This window comes from Sciurus vulgaris, assembly GCF_902686455.1.
Source record: "Sciurus vulgaris genome assembly, chromosome: 16".
Classification (NCBI taxonomy): domain Eukaryota; kingdom Metazoa; phylum Chordata; class Mammalia; order Rodentia; family Sciuridae; genus Sciurus; species Sciurus vulgaris.
In genome coordinates, this window is record NC_136477.1 from 61,674,522 (window position 1) to 61,691,768 (window position 17,247).

General features: G+C 38.6%; 1 protein-coding gene across 5 annotated transcripts in view; it reads left to right on the forward strand.

Moving 5' to 3' along the window:
* Positions 1-17,247, forward strand: part of SLC25A26 (solute carrier family 25 member 26) — a 192,892-nt gene that overhangs the window by 147,549 nt on the left and 28,096 nt on the right. For 4 of the 5 annotated variants that reach the window (XM_079114432.1, XM_079114428.1, XM_079114430.1 and 1 more), the window contains one exon: positions 17,156-17,200. The exons of the other annotated variant lie outside the window; for it this stretch is intronic. In XM_079114432.1, coding sequence (XP_078970558.1) covers positions 17,156-17,200 — 45 coding nt within the window. The remainder of the gene's footprint in view (positions 1-17,155; positions 17,201-17,247) is intronic. 5 annotated transcript variants of the gene reach the window in all.

Genomic DNA, 17,247 nt, shown 5'->3' on the forward strand with positions numbered 1-17,247 from the left:
ACCTAAAAGAAGATTTCTTTGCATTGGAATACTGCTGAATGTTAACATTGGGCATTTTCTAAGGATGGTTGTATATAGGAAGTGTTAAGTGGTGGGCCTTAGCCTCTCGGGTTTTTGTTAGGCATCTCAGAAATCATGTACTTACAATTTGTATTATGTATCTAGAATGTCCCACACATTCAAAATGATTGAATGAAAATAGTGTTTTATGAGAACAAAAACTGGAAATAAACCATCAATAAGGGACAGTTACATATTATGAGATATAATGGTCAGAAAGAACAATAGGTCTGTATAATCAACATGGAAAGATTTCTAAGACATAATTTAGGAAAACAAATTTTAGAGCTCTTTATGTAGTAATAATGCTTAATCAGAAACAAAAAACTACATGTGTGGAGATAAATGAGAAGATACATTCAAGACTGTTAATGGCATTCACTTTGACTGAGCTTCTGTATATTAATTTTAAATAATGAGAATTTAGTCAGGTTTCATTTGCATACTTATTTTTTATCATGGAAAATTCGAGACCCCTACAGAGTAAATACATTAGTATAATGGACCCTGAAGTGCTTAACACCAAGCTGAAACAGTAATCACTATTCTGGTTTTATTTCATCTCTCTTTTTTTGTTATTGTTGTTTGTTTGTTTGTTTTCAGTACTGGGGATTGAACTCAGGGGTGCTTTTACCACTGAGCTAAGTAAAATTTATTATTTTTTAAAAATTTGAGACAGGGTCTGGCTAAGTTACTAAGGCTGACTTCAGATTTACCATCATCCTGCCTTAGCCTCCGGAGTGCTAGGATTACAGGCGTGCACCACCATGCCTGGCTCTCTACCAACTTTTTATCTTGATTACCATTGTATTTTGCGTGGTGTATTTTATATAAAATTCCTGTACATTAAATGCACACATCATACATGTACAGCCATGAAAAATGTACATACTCATGCAACACTCGTATCATGATAGGTAAGAGTGTTCATGCACAGATCTTTCTGTGGACACCTGTCGTCACTGCTCTTGGATAATTATCTGAGAGTAAAATTTGCAGGTCAAGTGAAAACAAACATTTTCAAAAGCAATTGTTCCATTTTAAGTTCCCACCAGGAAAATATGACAAGTGGTTCCCCATCTCCTTACCATTATTTGCTTTTTTCAGTCTTTTGGAAAAGAATTTTTTAAAAATCACAGTGAAATAGGAACACATGCAATTTGCCATTTTAACTATCTAAAGTGTAAATGTCAGTGTCACTAGTTATGTCCATGAACTTGTGCAGCTGTTGTCTGCTCCGTGGGTTCTTGTGCTCCCTACCAGAAGAATCGGGCAGAGGCACACTGAGAAAGGACAGGGCTGCTTACTGGGGGCATTTGTTTGAGACAGAAGGGAGACAAAAGTGCCAGGCTGGCTCAGGCAGAGGCAGAGGTGTGCAGCTTTGGTGGCTTCTGTGGGTCGGCCGGAACCTGGTCTGTCATCACACGTGGAGGTGGGATTTCAGTCGCACCTGCGCTCCTCCTCATCCTGCTGCTTTATGTCGCGCAGGCCTTATCACCATCTTGTCTCCGGCTAGGGGTGTGTGTACCCTGTACTGTACTAGTAAGTAAAGGTGACTGTGGGTGACTAGTCTGTGCACCTGATTGTCACTCACCACCTGTAATTGCCTTTTATCACCTGGGAAGGTTTCTGAAATTATCTTCAGAATGGGGCAGACCATTTTTATGTCTCAGTGGCCTTTGGTGATTTTGCGTTGTCTGGCTCTAGCTGCTCAGTGTTTCTGCTGACCACATGATGCCAGAAGCTGAGACGTTAGCTCAGCCTTCCCAGCTCCTGGAGCGTTCTTACTCCCGCAGCCTTGAAGATTGGTTCCCTTTCATTTTTTAGTCTTACTTTTTTTTGATATTGGGGATTGAACCCAAGGGATGTTTTACTGAGCTCCATCCCAGTTCTTTTGGTTTTTTATTTTGAGACAGGGTTTTACTAAATCGCGGAGGCTGGCCTTGATCTTGCATCCTCCTGCCTCAGCTTCCCCAGTCTCTGAGATTACAGGCGTGTGCCATAGTACCTGGCAGGATTGGTTCACTTTTCAACTCCTCTGATTTTTTGGCATGGCTCTTAACCCCATAAGACTGTGCTAATTTGGCTACTTAATTTACTTTGAGAAGTGTTTTTTTGTACTGGGGATTGAACCCAGAGGTGCTTAACCATTTAGCCACATCCCCAGACCTTTTAAATATTTTATTTAGAGACAAAGTCTCTCAGAGTTGCTTAGGTCCTCACTAAAATTGCTGAGGCTGTCTTCGGACTTGTGATACTTCTCCCTCAGCCTCCTGAGCTTCTGGGATAACAGGCATGTGCTACCGTGCCTGGCTTCCTTTGGTGGACATTTAAGAAGTTTTAATCCCTTAAAAGTGATCCTGATTTCCATGGGGTCCCTGTTTCACAACCATCACCACTATTACCAAAACCTTTTCATCACCCCAAATAGAAATCGTACTCACTAAGCAGCTTTTAGTAACTCCTAGTCTGGTGTCTTTTTCTGAGTTTGCCTATTCTCAATAATTCATATAATTGAGTCATATAATACTTGTCCTTTTGTGTCTGGTTATTTCACCTGACATAATATTTTCAGAGTTTATCCACATTATGGCATGTATCAGACCTTCATTCCTTCTGTGGCTAAATGATATTCTGTTGTGTGTGCCAACTATGTTTTGTGTGTCCATTCATTGTTGATGGGCCCGGGTAGTTTGGCTATTGTGCCTATGTTCTCACTGGATTTTATTTGGCATATCCCTGATGACCACTGAAGTTAAGTATCTTTTCAGTTGAGTATATTAGTGCCTCATATATTTTATTTTTGTGAGGAGCTTATTCAAGTCTTGCACATTTTAAAAGTTGGGATGGCTGGGTGTGTAGTTCAGTGGTAGGGCATGTACTGAGGATGCATGAAATTCTGGGGACTCTGTAGCACCAAAAGTAAACTAACAAACAAATAGATTTTATTATTGCACTTTGAAAGTTCTTTATGTTCCAAACACAGGTGATTTGCAGATAAATGTTCTAGAAATACTTTCTCCCCGTTGTGACTTGCCTTTCTTAAAAAATTTTAATTAAAAATCATAAATTTACATAGGGCAATACTGTTTGATTCATTCTGTTATTTTTTTCCCTTTCCCCCCACCCCACCCACCCCTCTTTTCCCTCTATACGGTCCTTCCTTTCTCCATTCTTACCACCCTCCTTATCCCTAACCCTAAACCTAACCCTAACCCTAAACCTAACCCTAACCCTAATGGTAACCCCTCATACCCCACCCTTATATGTCCTCATCCGCTTATCAGCGAGATCATTCATCCTTTAGTTTTTTGAGATTGGCTTATCTCACTTAGCATGATATCCTCCAATTTCATCCATTTGCCTGCAAATGCCATAATTTTATCATTCTTCATGGCGGAGTAATATTCCATTGTATATATATGCCACAGTTTCTTTATCCATTCATCAACTGAAGGGCATCTACGTTGGTTCCACAATCTGGCTATAGTGAATTGAGCAGCTATGAACATTGATGTGGCTGTATCTCTGTAGTATGCTGATTTTAAGTCCTTTGGGTATAGGCCAAGGAGTGGGATAGCTGGGTCAAATGGTGGTTCCATTCCAAGGTTTCTGAGGAATCTCCATACTGCTTTCCAGAGTGGCTGCACTAATTTGCAACCCCACCAGCAATGTATGAGTGTACCTTTTTCCCCACATCCTCGCCAACACCTGTTGTTGCTTCTGTTCTTGATAACCGCCATTCTAATTGGGGTGAGATGAAATCTTAGGGTAGTTTTGATTTGCATTTCTCTTATTACTAGAGATGTTGAACATTTTTTCATATATCTGTTGATTGCTTGTATATCTTCTGTGAAGTGTCTGTTCATTTCCTTAGCCCACTTGTTGATTGGATTATTTGGTTTTTTTTTTTTTTTTTTTTTTTTTTTGGTGCTGGGTATCGAACCCAGGGCCTTGTGCTTGTAAGGCAAGCACTCTACCGACTGAGCTATCTCCCCAGCCCCGTATTATTTGTATTCTTGGTGTAGAGTTTTTTGAGTTCTTTATAGATTCTGGAAATTAGTGCTCTATCTGAAGTATGATTGGCAAAGATATTCTCCCACTCTGTAGGCTCTTTCTTCGCATTGCTGATAGTTTCCTTTGCTGAGAGAAAGCTTTTTAGTTTGAATCTATCCCAGTGGTTGATTCTAGCTTTTATTTCTTGTGCTATGGGAGTCCTGTTAAGGAAGTCTGATCCTAAGCCAACAAGTTGAAGGTTTGGACCTACTTTTTCTTCTATAAGATGCAGGGTCTGATTCCGAGGTCCTTGATCCATTTTGAGTTGAGTTTTGTGCAGGGTGAGAGATAGGGATTTAGTTTCATTCTGTTGCATATGGATTTCCAGTTTTCCCAGCACCATTTGTTGAAGAGGCTATCTTTTCTTCATTGCATATTTTTGGCACCTTTGTCTAGTATGAGAAAATTGTATTTATTTGGGTTTGTGTCCATGTCCTCTATTCTGTACCATTGACCTACCTTTCTAGTTTGGTACCAATACCATGCCGTTTTTGTTACTATTTTGTTACTTTGTAATAGAGTTGAAAATCTGGTATTGCAATACCCCCTGCTTCACTCTTTGTACTGAGGATTGCTTTAGCTATTCTTCCAGATGAATTTCATGATTGCTTGCTCTGTTTCTATAAGGTACATCATTGGGATTTTAATTGGAATTGCATTGAATCTGTATAGCACTTTTGGTAGTATGGCCATTTTGACAATATTAATTCTTCCTATCCAAGAACATGGGAGATCTTTCCATCTTCTTAGGTTTTCTTTAATTTCTTTCTTTAGTGTTCTGTAGTTCTCATTGTAGAGGTCTTTCACCTCTTTTGTGAGATTGATTCCCAAGTATTTTTTTTTTTCAATGCTATTGTGAATGGGGTAGTTTTCCTAATTTCTCTTTCTGAAGATTCATCACTTATGTATAAGAATGCATTGGATTTATGAGTATTGATCTTGTAACCTGCTACTTTACTGAATTCACTTATGAGTTCTAAGAGTTTTCTGGTGGAATTTCCAGGTTCCTCTAAATATATAATCATGTCATCAGCGAACAGGGATAGTTTGAGTTCCTCTTTTCCAATTCGTATCCCTTTAATTTCTTTGGTTTGTCTAATTGCTCTGGCTAGAGTCTCAAGAACGATATTGAATAGAAGTGGTGAAAGAGGGCATCCCTGCCTTGTTCCAGTTTTTAGGGGGAATGCTTTCAGTTTTTCACCATTTAGAATGATATTGGCCATGGGCTTAGCATAAATGGCCTTTATAATATTAAGGAATGTTCCCACTACCCCAGTTTTCTCTAGTGTTTTGAGCATGAAGGGATGCTGTATTTTATCGAATGCTTTTTCTGCATCTATTGAAATAATCATGTGATTCTTAACTTTTAGTCTGTTGATATGGTGAATGACATTTATTGATTTCCGGATGTTGAACCAACCTTGTATCCCTGGGATAAAACCCACTTGATCGTGGTGCACTATCTTTTTATTGTATTTTTGTGTGCGATTTGCTAAAATTTTGTTGAGAATTTTTGCATCGATGTTCATTAAGGATATTGGTCTGAAATTTTCTTTCCTTGATGTGTCTCTGTCTGGTTTAGGTATCAGGGTGATATTGGCTTCATAGAATGAGTTTGGGAGGGTTCCCTCCTCTCTATTTTATGGAATACTTTGAGAAGTATTGGAATGAGCTCTTCTTTAAAAGTTTTGTAGAACTCGGCTGGAACCCATCTGGTCCTGGACTTTTCTTTGTTGGTAGGCTTTTGATGACCTCTTCTATTTCATTGCTTGAAATTGATTTATTTAAGTTGTGTATGTCCTCCTCGTTCAGGTTAGGTAATTCATATGTCTCTAGAAACTTGTTGATATCTTCGAGGTTTTCTGTTTTGTTGGAGTATAGATTTCCAAAATAGCTTCTAATTATGTTTTGTATTTCACTCGTGTCTGTTGTGATATTTCCTTGTTCATTCTGAATTTTAGTAATTTGAGTTTTCTCCCTCTTTCTCTTTGTTAGTGTGGCTAAGGGTTTATCAATTTTATTTTTTCAAAGAACCAACTATTTATTTTGTTAATTTTTCCGATTGTTTCTTTTGTTTCAATTTCGTTGATTTCGGCTCTGATTTTAACTATTTCCTGTCTTCTACTACTTTTGGTGTTGGTCTGCTCTTCTTTTTCTAGGGCTTTAAGCTGTAGTGTTAAGTCGTTTATTTGTTGATTTCTACTTCTTTTGTTGAATGCACCCCATGAAATAAATCTTCCTCTAAGTACTGCTTTCATAGTGTCCCAGAGATTTTGATATGATGTGTCTTTGTTCTCATTTTCTTCTAAGAATTTTTTAATTTCCCTCCTGATGTCTTCTGTTATCCATTCATCATATAATAGTGTATTATTTAATCTCCAGGTATTGGAGAAGTTTCTGTTTTTTATTCTGTCATTAACTTCTAATTTCAGTCCATTATGATCTGATAGAGTGCAAGGTAGTATCTCTATCTTCTTGTATTTGCTAACAGTAGCTTTGTGGCATAAGACATGGTCTATTTTAGAGAAGGATCCATGTGCTGCTGAGAAGAAAGTGTATTCGTTCTTTGTTGGATGGTATATTCTATATAAGTTAAGTCTAAATTGTTGATTGTGTTATTGAGATCTATGGTTTCTTTATTCAATTTTTGTTTGGACGATCTATCCAGCGGTGAGAGAGGTGTGTTAAAATCGCCTAGTATTATCGTGTTGTGGTCTATTTGATTTCTGGAATTGAGAAGGATTTGTTTGACGTACATGGATGAGCCAATATTCGAGGCATAGATATTTATGATTGTTACGTCTTGCTGATCTATGCTTCCCTTAAGCAGTATGTAATGTCCTTTATCCCTTCTGACTAGTTTTGGCTTGAAGTCCACATTATCTGAAAGGAGGATGGATACTCCAGCTTTTTTGCTGTGTCCATGTGCATGGTATGTTTTTTCCCATCCTTTCACCTTTAGTCTATGGGTATCTCTTTCTATGAGATGAGTCTCTTGCAGGCAGCAAATTGTTGGATTTTTCTTTTTAATCTATTCGGCCAGTCTATGTCTTTTGATTGATGAGTTCAGGCCATTAACATTCAGGTTTATTATTGTGATATGATTTGTTTTCCCAGTCATTTGACTCATTTTTGTTTTTTGACATGATTTGGTTTCCCCTTTATTTGGCTATTCCTTTAGGCTAGTTCCTCCCGTTGCTGATTTGCATTGTTGTTTTTTATCTCTTCCTCATGGAATATTTTGCTGAGAATGTTCTGCAATGCTGGCTTTCTTTTTGTAAATTCCTTTAGCTTTTGTTTATCATGGAAGGATCTTATTTCATCGTCAAATCTGAAAGTAAGTTTTGCTGGGTGTAAGATTCTTGGTTGGCATCCATTTTCTTTCAGAGCTTGGTAAATGTTGTTCCAGGCCCTTCTAGCTTTTAGGGTCTGGATTGAAAAATCTGCTGATATTCTTATTGGTTTCCCCCTGAATGTAATTTGATTCTTTTCTCTAACAGCCTTTAAAATTCTGTCTTTATTTTGTATCTTAGGTATTTTCATAATAATGTGCCTTGGTGTGGGTCTGTTGTAATTTTGTATATTTGGAGTCCTATAAGCCTCTTGTACTTGGTTTTCCATTTCATTCTTCAGATTTGGGAAATTTTCCGATATTATTTCATTGAATAGATTGTTCATTCCTTTGGTTTGTTTCTCTAAGCCTTCCTCAATCCCAATAATTCTTAAATTTGGCCTTTTCATGATATCCCATAATTCTTGTAGATTCTGTTCATGATTTCTTACCATCTTTTCTGTTTGGTCAACTTTGTTTTCAAGATTAAATATTTTGTCTTCAATATCTGAGGTTCTGTCTTCCAGGTGTTCTATCCTATTGGTTATGCTTTCTATGGAGTTTTTAAGTTGGTTTATTGTTTCCTTCATTTCAAGGATTTCTGTTTGTTTTTTTTTCAATATCTCTAACTCTTTATTGAAATGGATCTCTTGCTTCCCGTATTTGCTCCTTTAACTGTGGATTGGTGCGATCATTTAATGCCTGCATTTGCTCTTTCATCTCCTCGTTTGCTTCCCTGATTGTTTTAATTATGTACATTCTGAACTCCCTTTCTGACATTTCTTCTGCTGTGCTGTCATTGGGTTTTATTGATATAGTATCTAGGTTTGTTTGGGACATTTTCTTCCCTTGTTTTCTCATATTGGTCAGATGTCAGTTGGACTCTGAGATATTGCAGATTTCCTCTATTGGCTTATAGTGTCCCTGTAGATTTCCAGTGTATCACCTTCCTGCCTTCAGTAGCCTGAAGTCTTGGAGTAACTTGATAATGCAGTGCTTCCAAGGAAAGCTGCCCCTAGCCCATTACTGGTTCCAGGACTTGGAGCTGGCTCTGTGTGGAAAGGCTCTCACTGGGGGGCCTGCTCCGAGATGCTAGCCTGGAAAGGCACTTCCTGCTGGAGGGGGCTGGGCTGCGGGCTGCTTGGGGAAGTCCCTGGCTGCCCTGTCCTGGTCCCTGAAGCAACCTGCTGGCAGGAACTCGCCACCCTGGTTCAGGGACTTGAAGCTTGGTTCTGTGCCGAAAGGCTCTCACTGGGGGGCCTGCTCCGAGATGCTGGAGAATCTGGCCCTGTGAGAGGAGCCCACTGCCGGAGTGCTCAGAGCTGCCTGGGGAAGACTCTAGCTGCCCTACCCTACTCTAATAAGCCGCCCAAATCCGGGCCTGCTGCCCGGGCAGTGCTTCACCGGGTGGGGGAGACTCACCCCGTGGCTCTATTTTAGTCCGAGTCTCTCAATGCCTCCCCTTCTTGAATCCTGGGTTCTGGAGTGACTGGAGATGCAGTCACCCTCTAGTCCACCATCTTGGATCGCTGACTTGCCTTTTTATTGGGTATATACCTGCTCCTTGGAGGGAATTGCTGTGTCATTTGGGAAATCTCTTTTTGTAACTTTTTGAGGGATAACCTTACTGTTTTCCAAGTGGCTCCGCCATTCCTCATTCCCATCAACAGTGAAGAAAGGGTTCCAGTTTCTCTGCATCGTCACCAACACTTGTATTTTCTGGTTTTTTTTTTTTTTTTAATGGTAGTCATTCTAATGATGTGATATCTCAGTGTTTTAACTAGCATTTCCCTGATGATTAGTGATTTGAATATATTTTCATATGCTCGTTCTCAGTAATTCTTATAATCGAGTCATATAATACTTGTCCTTTTGTATCTGACTTATTTCATCTGACATAATATTTTCAGAATTCTTTGTGTATATTCTTTGGGGAAATGTCCATTCAGTCCTTTGCCCTTTTAAAACTAAGTTATGTGGGGGTTTTGTTGATGAGATCTTTATATATTCTGGGTATTAACCCCTGACATTAGCCCCTTATTGAATATATGTTTGCAAATATTTTCTCTTCTGCACATTGCCTATTCTCTCCGAATGTGTTCATTGAAGGTTTTTAATCTTGATGTAGTCCTATTTGTCTGTTTTTGCTTTTGTTGCCAGTGGTTTTGGTGTTATTTCCAATAAATCAGATTTTTTCCTCAGTTTTTTTTTTTTTTAAGAATGTGTTAATTTTAGTTATCATGTTTAGGTCTTTCATTCATTTTGAATTAATTTATAATTAGGGTGTAAGATACAGGTCCACCTTCATTTGCATAGGGATATTTGATTTTCCTGGTACCTTTTGTTGAAAAATCATCCTGTCCCCATTGAATGGTCTTGCTGCCCTGTGAAAAGTGTTCGACTGTACAGGAGAGGCTGTGTTTCTGGATTCTCCTTTCCATTCTTTTGGTCTGGATTCTGTCTTGATGTTATTACCATATTTTGCTCATTGTAGCTTTGTAGTTCACTTCTGAAATCAGCAAGTATGAGATATCTGACTTTATTTTCAAGATTATTTTGGCTTTTAGGAGTCTCTTGAGATTGCATGTAAATCCCAGGATAAATTTTTCTACTTTTGTAAAATATACCTTTGAGCCTTTTTTTTTTCTTTATGATAGTACCTTTTGATGGGCACAAGTTTTAAAATTAGAGGTAATTTAATTTCTTGAAAGTTTTTTCTTTTATGGTTATTGCTTCTTGTGGTCTAAGAAATTTCCTCATTCCCCCAGGTCCCCAGTGAATTCTAATCTGTTTTCTTCTGTAAGCTTTATTGGTTTTGTTTTTATATTTAGGTCTGCGATTCATCTGTCATTAATTGTTGTGCATGCTTAAGAAGTTGAGACTAAGGCTCATTTTTTTTTTTCATGTGAATATTTATTTGTTCTGGTACCATTTAATGAAGATTCCAGTTTTGAACTCTTTTTTTTTCATTGTTTGTGCCATGCCTGTTGTCCTGGTCACTGTCCTGATTACTATGGTTTTATAGAAGATCTTGAAATCAAATATTGCTTGTACTCCAGTTGTTTATATTTTTCAGGATTGTGGTTATTTCAGGTCCTTAACATTTTCACGTAACTTTGAGAATTAGCTTGTTATTGTATGTTTTTAAAAAGAGGGGGCTGGGATGTGGCGCAGTGGTAGAGTGCTTGCCAAGCTGTATGAGGGCCCTGAGTTTGATCCCCAGCACTGCACACGAGAGGGAAACACCACACGTACAGACTCACAGAGGAACCTTCTGGTATTATGATTGGTTTGCATTGAAATTATAGACTACTTTGGGGGAGAATTGTAATTTTAGCAGTGTTGAGTTTTCTAGTTATTTAATGCCATATCCTCTATGTATTTAGATCATCCTTGATTTCTCTTAATGATACCTTTTAACTTTCAGTACAAATATCCTACAAGTCTTAATTTTATTTTAAGTAATTAATTTTATTCCTGAGTAGTTTCTGTTATTTGAATGCTATTATTAGCAGAACTAGCTTGTTTCTTAAATGTTTTTCTTATTTAAATGTTTTTGCTTGTTTTTTTAAATGTTTTTCACTATTTGCTGCTAGTATTTAGTATTTATATATATTTTTTCTTCTTCCCCTCTTGGTACTAGGGATTGAATCAAGGCTGCTTTACCACTGAACTACATCCCCAGGCTTTTTTATTTTTTGAGACTGGCCTCAAACTTACATCCTCCTGCTTTAGCCTCCCAAGTTGCTGTAGTCAGATGTGCACCACTGTATGTGTATATTGTATGTGTAGTTTTTCTTCTTTAAGATTTTCTGCTGAATAATATCAGTTGTAAACGGGGATAGTTTTGTTTCTTTCCAATCCTTCTGTTTTTTGTTTCTTTTTTTTTTTTTTTTTTTTTGCCTAATTGCACTGACTGGAATCTCTAGTGAGCTATTGAATAGAAGTGGTGAAAACAAACATCCTTGCCTTGTGCCTGATCGTAGAGGGGAAAGCATTTGATCTTTTACCATTAAGAATGATGTTAGAGCTGGGTGCGGTGGTGCATGCCTATAAGTCCCAGTGGCTCAGGAAGCTGAGGCCGGAGGATCGAGAGTTCAGAGCCAGCCTCAGCAACTTAGCGAGACCCTGACTCTAAATGAAATATGAAAAAGAACTAGAGGGGCTGGAGTTATGGCTCAGTGGTAGAATGCTTACCCAGCATGTGTGAGGCCCTGGGTTCGATACTCAGCACCACATATAAATAAATAAAAGATTCATTAACAACTAAAAAACATTTAAAATAAATAGATAAATACATAAATAAAATCCTACTACTGAGATTCCATTTTAAAAAAAAAGAACTAGGGATGTGGCTCAGTGGTTAAGTGCCCCTGGGTTCAATGCCTGGTACCCCCCCCCCCCAAAAAAAAAAAATATATATATATGTGTGTATATATATAAATTAATTATAACTTTTGGAGATGTCCTTCATTGGCTTGAGGAAGTTCTCATTTATTTTTATTTTGATGAGCCATTTTAACATGAATAGGTTTTGCTTAAAAAGCAGTGTAACTTATTTCTAGGAATTCAGAAGTACAGCGAATTACAGACTCACTTGATATTGCCCTTATCTGCATTATGAAATAGTATTATGTAACAAGCATACTAACATTAAATTGATGATAGGTTGCTGCATTTGCCTAGATAAAATTGTTTCGATGATTCTGTAGAATGTAGAAAGTCTAATCCTTACATTCACTTCTGACATTGTTTACCCACCTCCTGTGTCTGATGTACCGAGTTAGAGATCGGCAGTACCCTCAGGGCCTCTGCCCTTGAAGTCTAAAAGTTTTATTTGAGAACCAGACCTTTTACTCTCATCTCCTTTGTTCTGTAAGATTTTGTTACTCTTATGTCCATATTGTGTTTTCTTTGGAAAGATCATTTAGGAATTTTAGTATGTCTGACTAACCTAAGAAGTAATTCATTCCAGTATTTCCTCTTTTAGGTTTATTTCTTTTATTAGCTATACATTCTTTTCACTATGTACAGTACACATGAAGGGATTCTAATTCTTAAAACAATCAAAAGGTATTTACTGTTAAAATTCTTTCCTGACATGTCAAATGCTAGCATTCTAGCTTTGAATGGTTCTCATATATGTGTATTTGGAATGAATGAATGAATAAATAAATATAACATACAATATGTTGTGTTTGGAAAACACATGTATATACTTCACAGATAGTGTGTATATATATATATATATATATATATTTTTTTTTTTTTTTTTAAATGATGGCACTTGGGGCGAGGAGTTTTTAGGTTTTGGCTTCATTCGTGCTTCTTAACCACTGAGGTTGAATGGTAAAAGGCACAGAGTATTTAAGAGAAGAAAGGTGTTGTTCCCTGTGGGACACCAGAATGGAAAACCCCACATCAAGCAGATGAATTTGGAAGTTGTCATGCACGAAGAGGAGAATCCCCTGTCACTTGTAGAATCTCTTGAAAACTGGAATGGGCCGGCCCTTGAGCCCACTTGTATTTCCATGACAAACCCACAATTCCATGCTGTTCTTCAAACCCTCTGTAATTTGAGGTCTTGTACAGTTGAATTTTTAAAGATCCTACTACTGCAGAGGTTCTGGTCATTTTTGCCAAATGTGAGAACATTCACGGCTTTTCAACTGAACTTTCTTGTTCCCTTGGCTTCCTGGGCAAGTGTTTAGTGGCATTGTGTTCATTGCAGCCTACAGTCTTATTTATTTAAAAAAAAAAAACATATTGCATTTTACAATTGTTCCATTGTAAAATAGAATTTAGTGGTAAGCAATACCTTAGAAATCATATCTTCACATCCCCGTAGTTACTGTATGAATCACTTCACTGGTAGAAGACCATAAGGTACAGACATTTATTTTAAGATCACAGGGTTAGAAGTATCAACTGGCTTCAGGGAAAACTGCAGTCCAATGCTCGGTAAATAAAGTCTGCTCATAATATGACTGGCTTGCTTATGTCATGGGTGAAGCCCAGCGCCCCCTTGCCTTGCTCACCAACTCTGATTCACTTCATCTGCTCCCCAGAATCCTCACACCCGGCCTAGTTTAGAATTATTGCTGTGTTTGTTACTAAGTGGAATCTCATTGAATTTTAGCAGGTTTCTCCCCTACATCTGCCTCTTTGATGGTGGCTGGCTTTATGGCCACTCACTTATTAGTGCCCTGGGTCTTAACAACCTTATTCAAACAAAGCATCTTACATGGAGGCGTTAAACAGGTCACAACAAGTGGGCCATTTTGTAACTTCTGCTGCAGTAAAATGGGTATGTTGTGTTTTGGAACATAAGACCTCTGAGTGCGGCTATTCATTTTCTTCATCTATAAAACATTTTAGAATAACAGCTTACATCTGTTTGGGGTATAAAATTCCACATTTTGAAGAAACATCACTGTTGTGTAACTCCAAACCAGACGTGGGTGGGAGCGCTCTCCCAGCCCGCTCCGCGCTGGCAGGGGTGTGTGAGCTCCGCACCGGATGTGCTGGCGGCCTTCCATCACATGTGTGCAGCACATTTCCATTGTTGTCCCTTCCTACTGTAAGTGACAGCAAGCGGGCAGCATGATTCTGACTTGAAGAATGTTTGAAAAAATTCTGCACACATGGAGTTTACCTTACGCGGTGTTTCACTCCTAGAAGCCACAAATGTTCATTACGTCAGCCTCTATAGCACCATGCATCACCTTCGGCCGTCAGTTAACCTTGTTTTGTCCAGGTTTACTGTGGGCTCACTTTTTAAAATAAACACCCAGTGGACTAGTTTGGCCATTCCAAATGTGTCATTTTAAAATTACATCTTTAAACCGATGGATCAATTTAATGAATAACCATTAACAGGGGAGAATGGGCAAAATGTTCATCCGTAGAATTCAGAATCTCATAATATTAAGTAGCAAGTAAGTTCAAATAACGTTCAGTGCAATGTTATGGGTTATTTTCATCAAGAAGTGAAGAACTAGCAAAGATTGTTACGATGAATTTTTAAAATACATATAAATATATATATATATATAGTGCTGAGGATCAAACCCAGGCTTATCTGCCACCAAGCCTCAACCCCAGCCCTGTTATGATGAATTTTAAACCTCTTTTCATCTTATTCTTGTTAGAATGTAATATAGTTACATCTGAGATGGCAGAGTCCAAAGAAGAAAATTAAAGTGATTTGTAATCCTGTTGTACTTTTTGAGTGTATTTTTTTTTTTTTTTACATATTTTGAATTTTTTAAAAATTAGAAAAGCTTTTAGAAACCCATTTTACAGTCAGTTTTTGGGGGGTTTTGATAATTAATTTAATTGGAAATACAACTGTTCAGTTTCAGAATGGACAGTGTCAGATGCTTTTATGTTTTGGTGACCAAAAGAACTAGATTAAATTTGACTGCTCTTGTGGAACTTTGACATTCAGGGTGGGGTGGCTGCTTATTGATGACAATGACAAACTTCTCTGAGATTCTGGCTTGTCAGATTAATCCAGGCCATTGATTTTGATTTTCCTTCTTTTTTTTTTCCTCTCATTGCCATTTCCTTCCTGAATAGAAGTCAGATTTTGTTTCTAGGGCCACTGTCTGTCAAACTCAGGGCTGTCATTTGCCTACCAGAGTTACACAGATGTTGCTGGGTTTAAAATTCTGATTAACATAAATACTTCAGAAATAACATCATGCCCTTAGTTAATGTGAAGGTCAATACTTGTTAATTCCTCCAGAATCATGGAGACACACACACTCATTGACATTGTGCCAAGTTCACATTTACTTGTCACTTGGAACTGAACTGGACGCAGAGTGACAGTAATGGGGACATGGCAAGCCCATGGGTGTCATCACTGCTGGCCCAGTGACTGGATATTATGTAAGGTAGTGGGTGAGGGCCACAGGAATTCAGGCACTTTTATTTTTAAAAATATGGAAGTGATTTCTGTTTCTGTTCGTTCGTTTGCTTGTTTGTTTTTAGAAAAAAAGGAAAAAGAAGGTTTATTGCTTTGCTAGCAAAGGAGAAACATAGGGGACTCCTGTCCCAAGGCTGTGATTCTGTCTATCAGCAGGAACAGGGGACTTTTAAAGAGGTGACTCAACAGCTACACTCCACGTGTTCTCTGTTGGAGCTGTGATTCACTTGTTAATTTGGGAAATAGTCTTTTCTGAAATCTTCTGGTACCATCCCCCCAGTCTGGATTACTTCGTTCCTATGGTGGGAGTGTACTGGTTTCTGATTTTAAATTTCTAAAAATTTAATTAAAAGCAAAAGATTGTACTATGAGTGAGTTTGTATGTAGATAAATCCAGTTAGTTAACTTTTGCACTGAGTAAGGAAGACCCTGAGGTCGGAAGGTCTGACTTAATCTCTGTGTATCTTAAGCCAAGTTACACAACTTCTCTGAACCTTAGTCTCTGTCAGAGGGGATTAGTAATAATAAGTCTTATCAAGGACTATTAAGGAGAGTCAGTGAAATTCTTGGTAATTCTAGCGCTGGTGGTTAGATATCTCACTGTACATACTTCCTGTATAAATCCAATACTTGTCCACTCATACTTCATTACTGCAGACTGCTCTTCTCCCTGACTGTGCCTGGGACTAATCAGGAGTTCAGGCGTGCTTCTGGCCATGTCTCTTTCCCTCCAGCATCTCCCAGAGGCCTGCAGCCCCCCTTTGCCACCCTGGCAGAGCTGTTCCTGGAGCCTGTTTCTTGGTGTCCTGCAGGTGGCTCTGTCCCCTCTCTTTCCCTCCACCTCCCCTTCCTTGCTGCTCCATCCTTCTCCTCCACAGCCTCGTCTCTTTCTCTCCTGCCTTCTCCTTCCTCTGCCCCCTCTCCTCCCTTTTCTTCTCTTACCTCTCTCCTCATCTCTGTTGCCTTCTTCCTCTCCCCTCCTCTTTGGTCCCCTCCTCCTTGCCCTCCCTCGTTTCCTTTCTCTTCTTCCTTCTTCCTCTCTCTCTTCTCCCCTAGCCCTCCTGCCTTCCTCCTCCCTTTTGTCTCCTCTCTCCTCCAGTTCTTCCTCCCTACACGCTCCCTTCACCCTTCATCTCCTCCTCCATTCCTCTTTTAAATCCTTACACTTAGCCTGCTAAGGAGTAGACAGCCTTAGCTCTTAAGCAGAACAATGTCACGTCCTCAAAGTCTTTGTTACTTTTTTTTTTGATACCAGGGATCAAACCCAGGGATGCTTAACCATTGAGCCTCATCTCTGGCCCTTTTTTTATTTTTATTTTTTTATTTTGAGTCATGGTCTTGCTAGGTTGCTTACAGTTTCACAAAGTTGCTGAGGCTGGGTTTGAACCTGTGATCCTCCTGCCTTGACCTCCCTAACCACTGAGATTACAGGTGTGTGCCACCATGCCTGGCCTTTGGTGAGCAGCATTGGCTGTTCAATCAGCAGCCAGTCCCTGTTCCTGTTGTGCTTTTCTTTCTAGTTCATGGGGCTTCGTGGAGTCTCTCATTTTATGTTCATCGGGCCCTGAGCGTTAGAGGACCTACAGTTGCAGTTTAGTTCTTTTTCTAAACATGCGTACGACAGCCTGTGAATTTGTTTAATGTTACCTTTCTATATACGTAAAGTTAACATGAAATAATGTCTCAATAACAATCATAGACTTTTATAATAATGCCAGGAAACTGCTGATTTTTCTCAACCTAATGTTCGATTGTCTTTTTTTCTCTCTCCCCAGATTCCTTTCTCTTTGGTCCAGTTTCCTTTGTGGGAATTCTTAAAAGTAAGTTTTTCTATCTTTGTATAAAATCTATTTCTAATGATCACAAA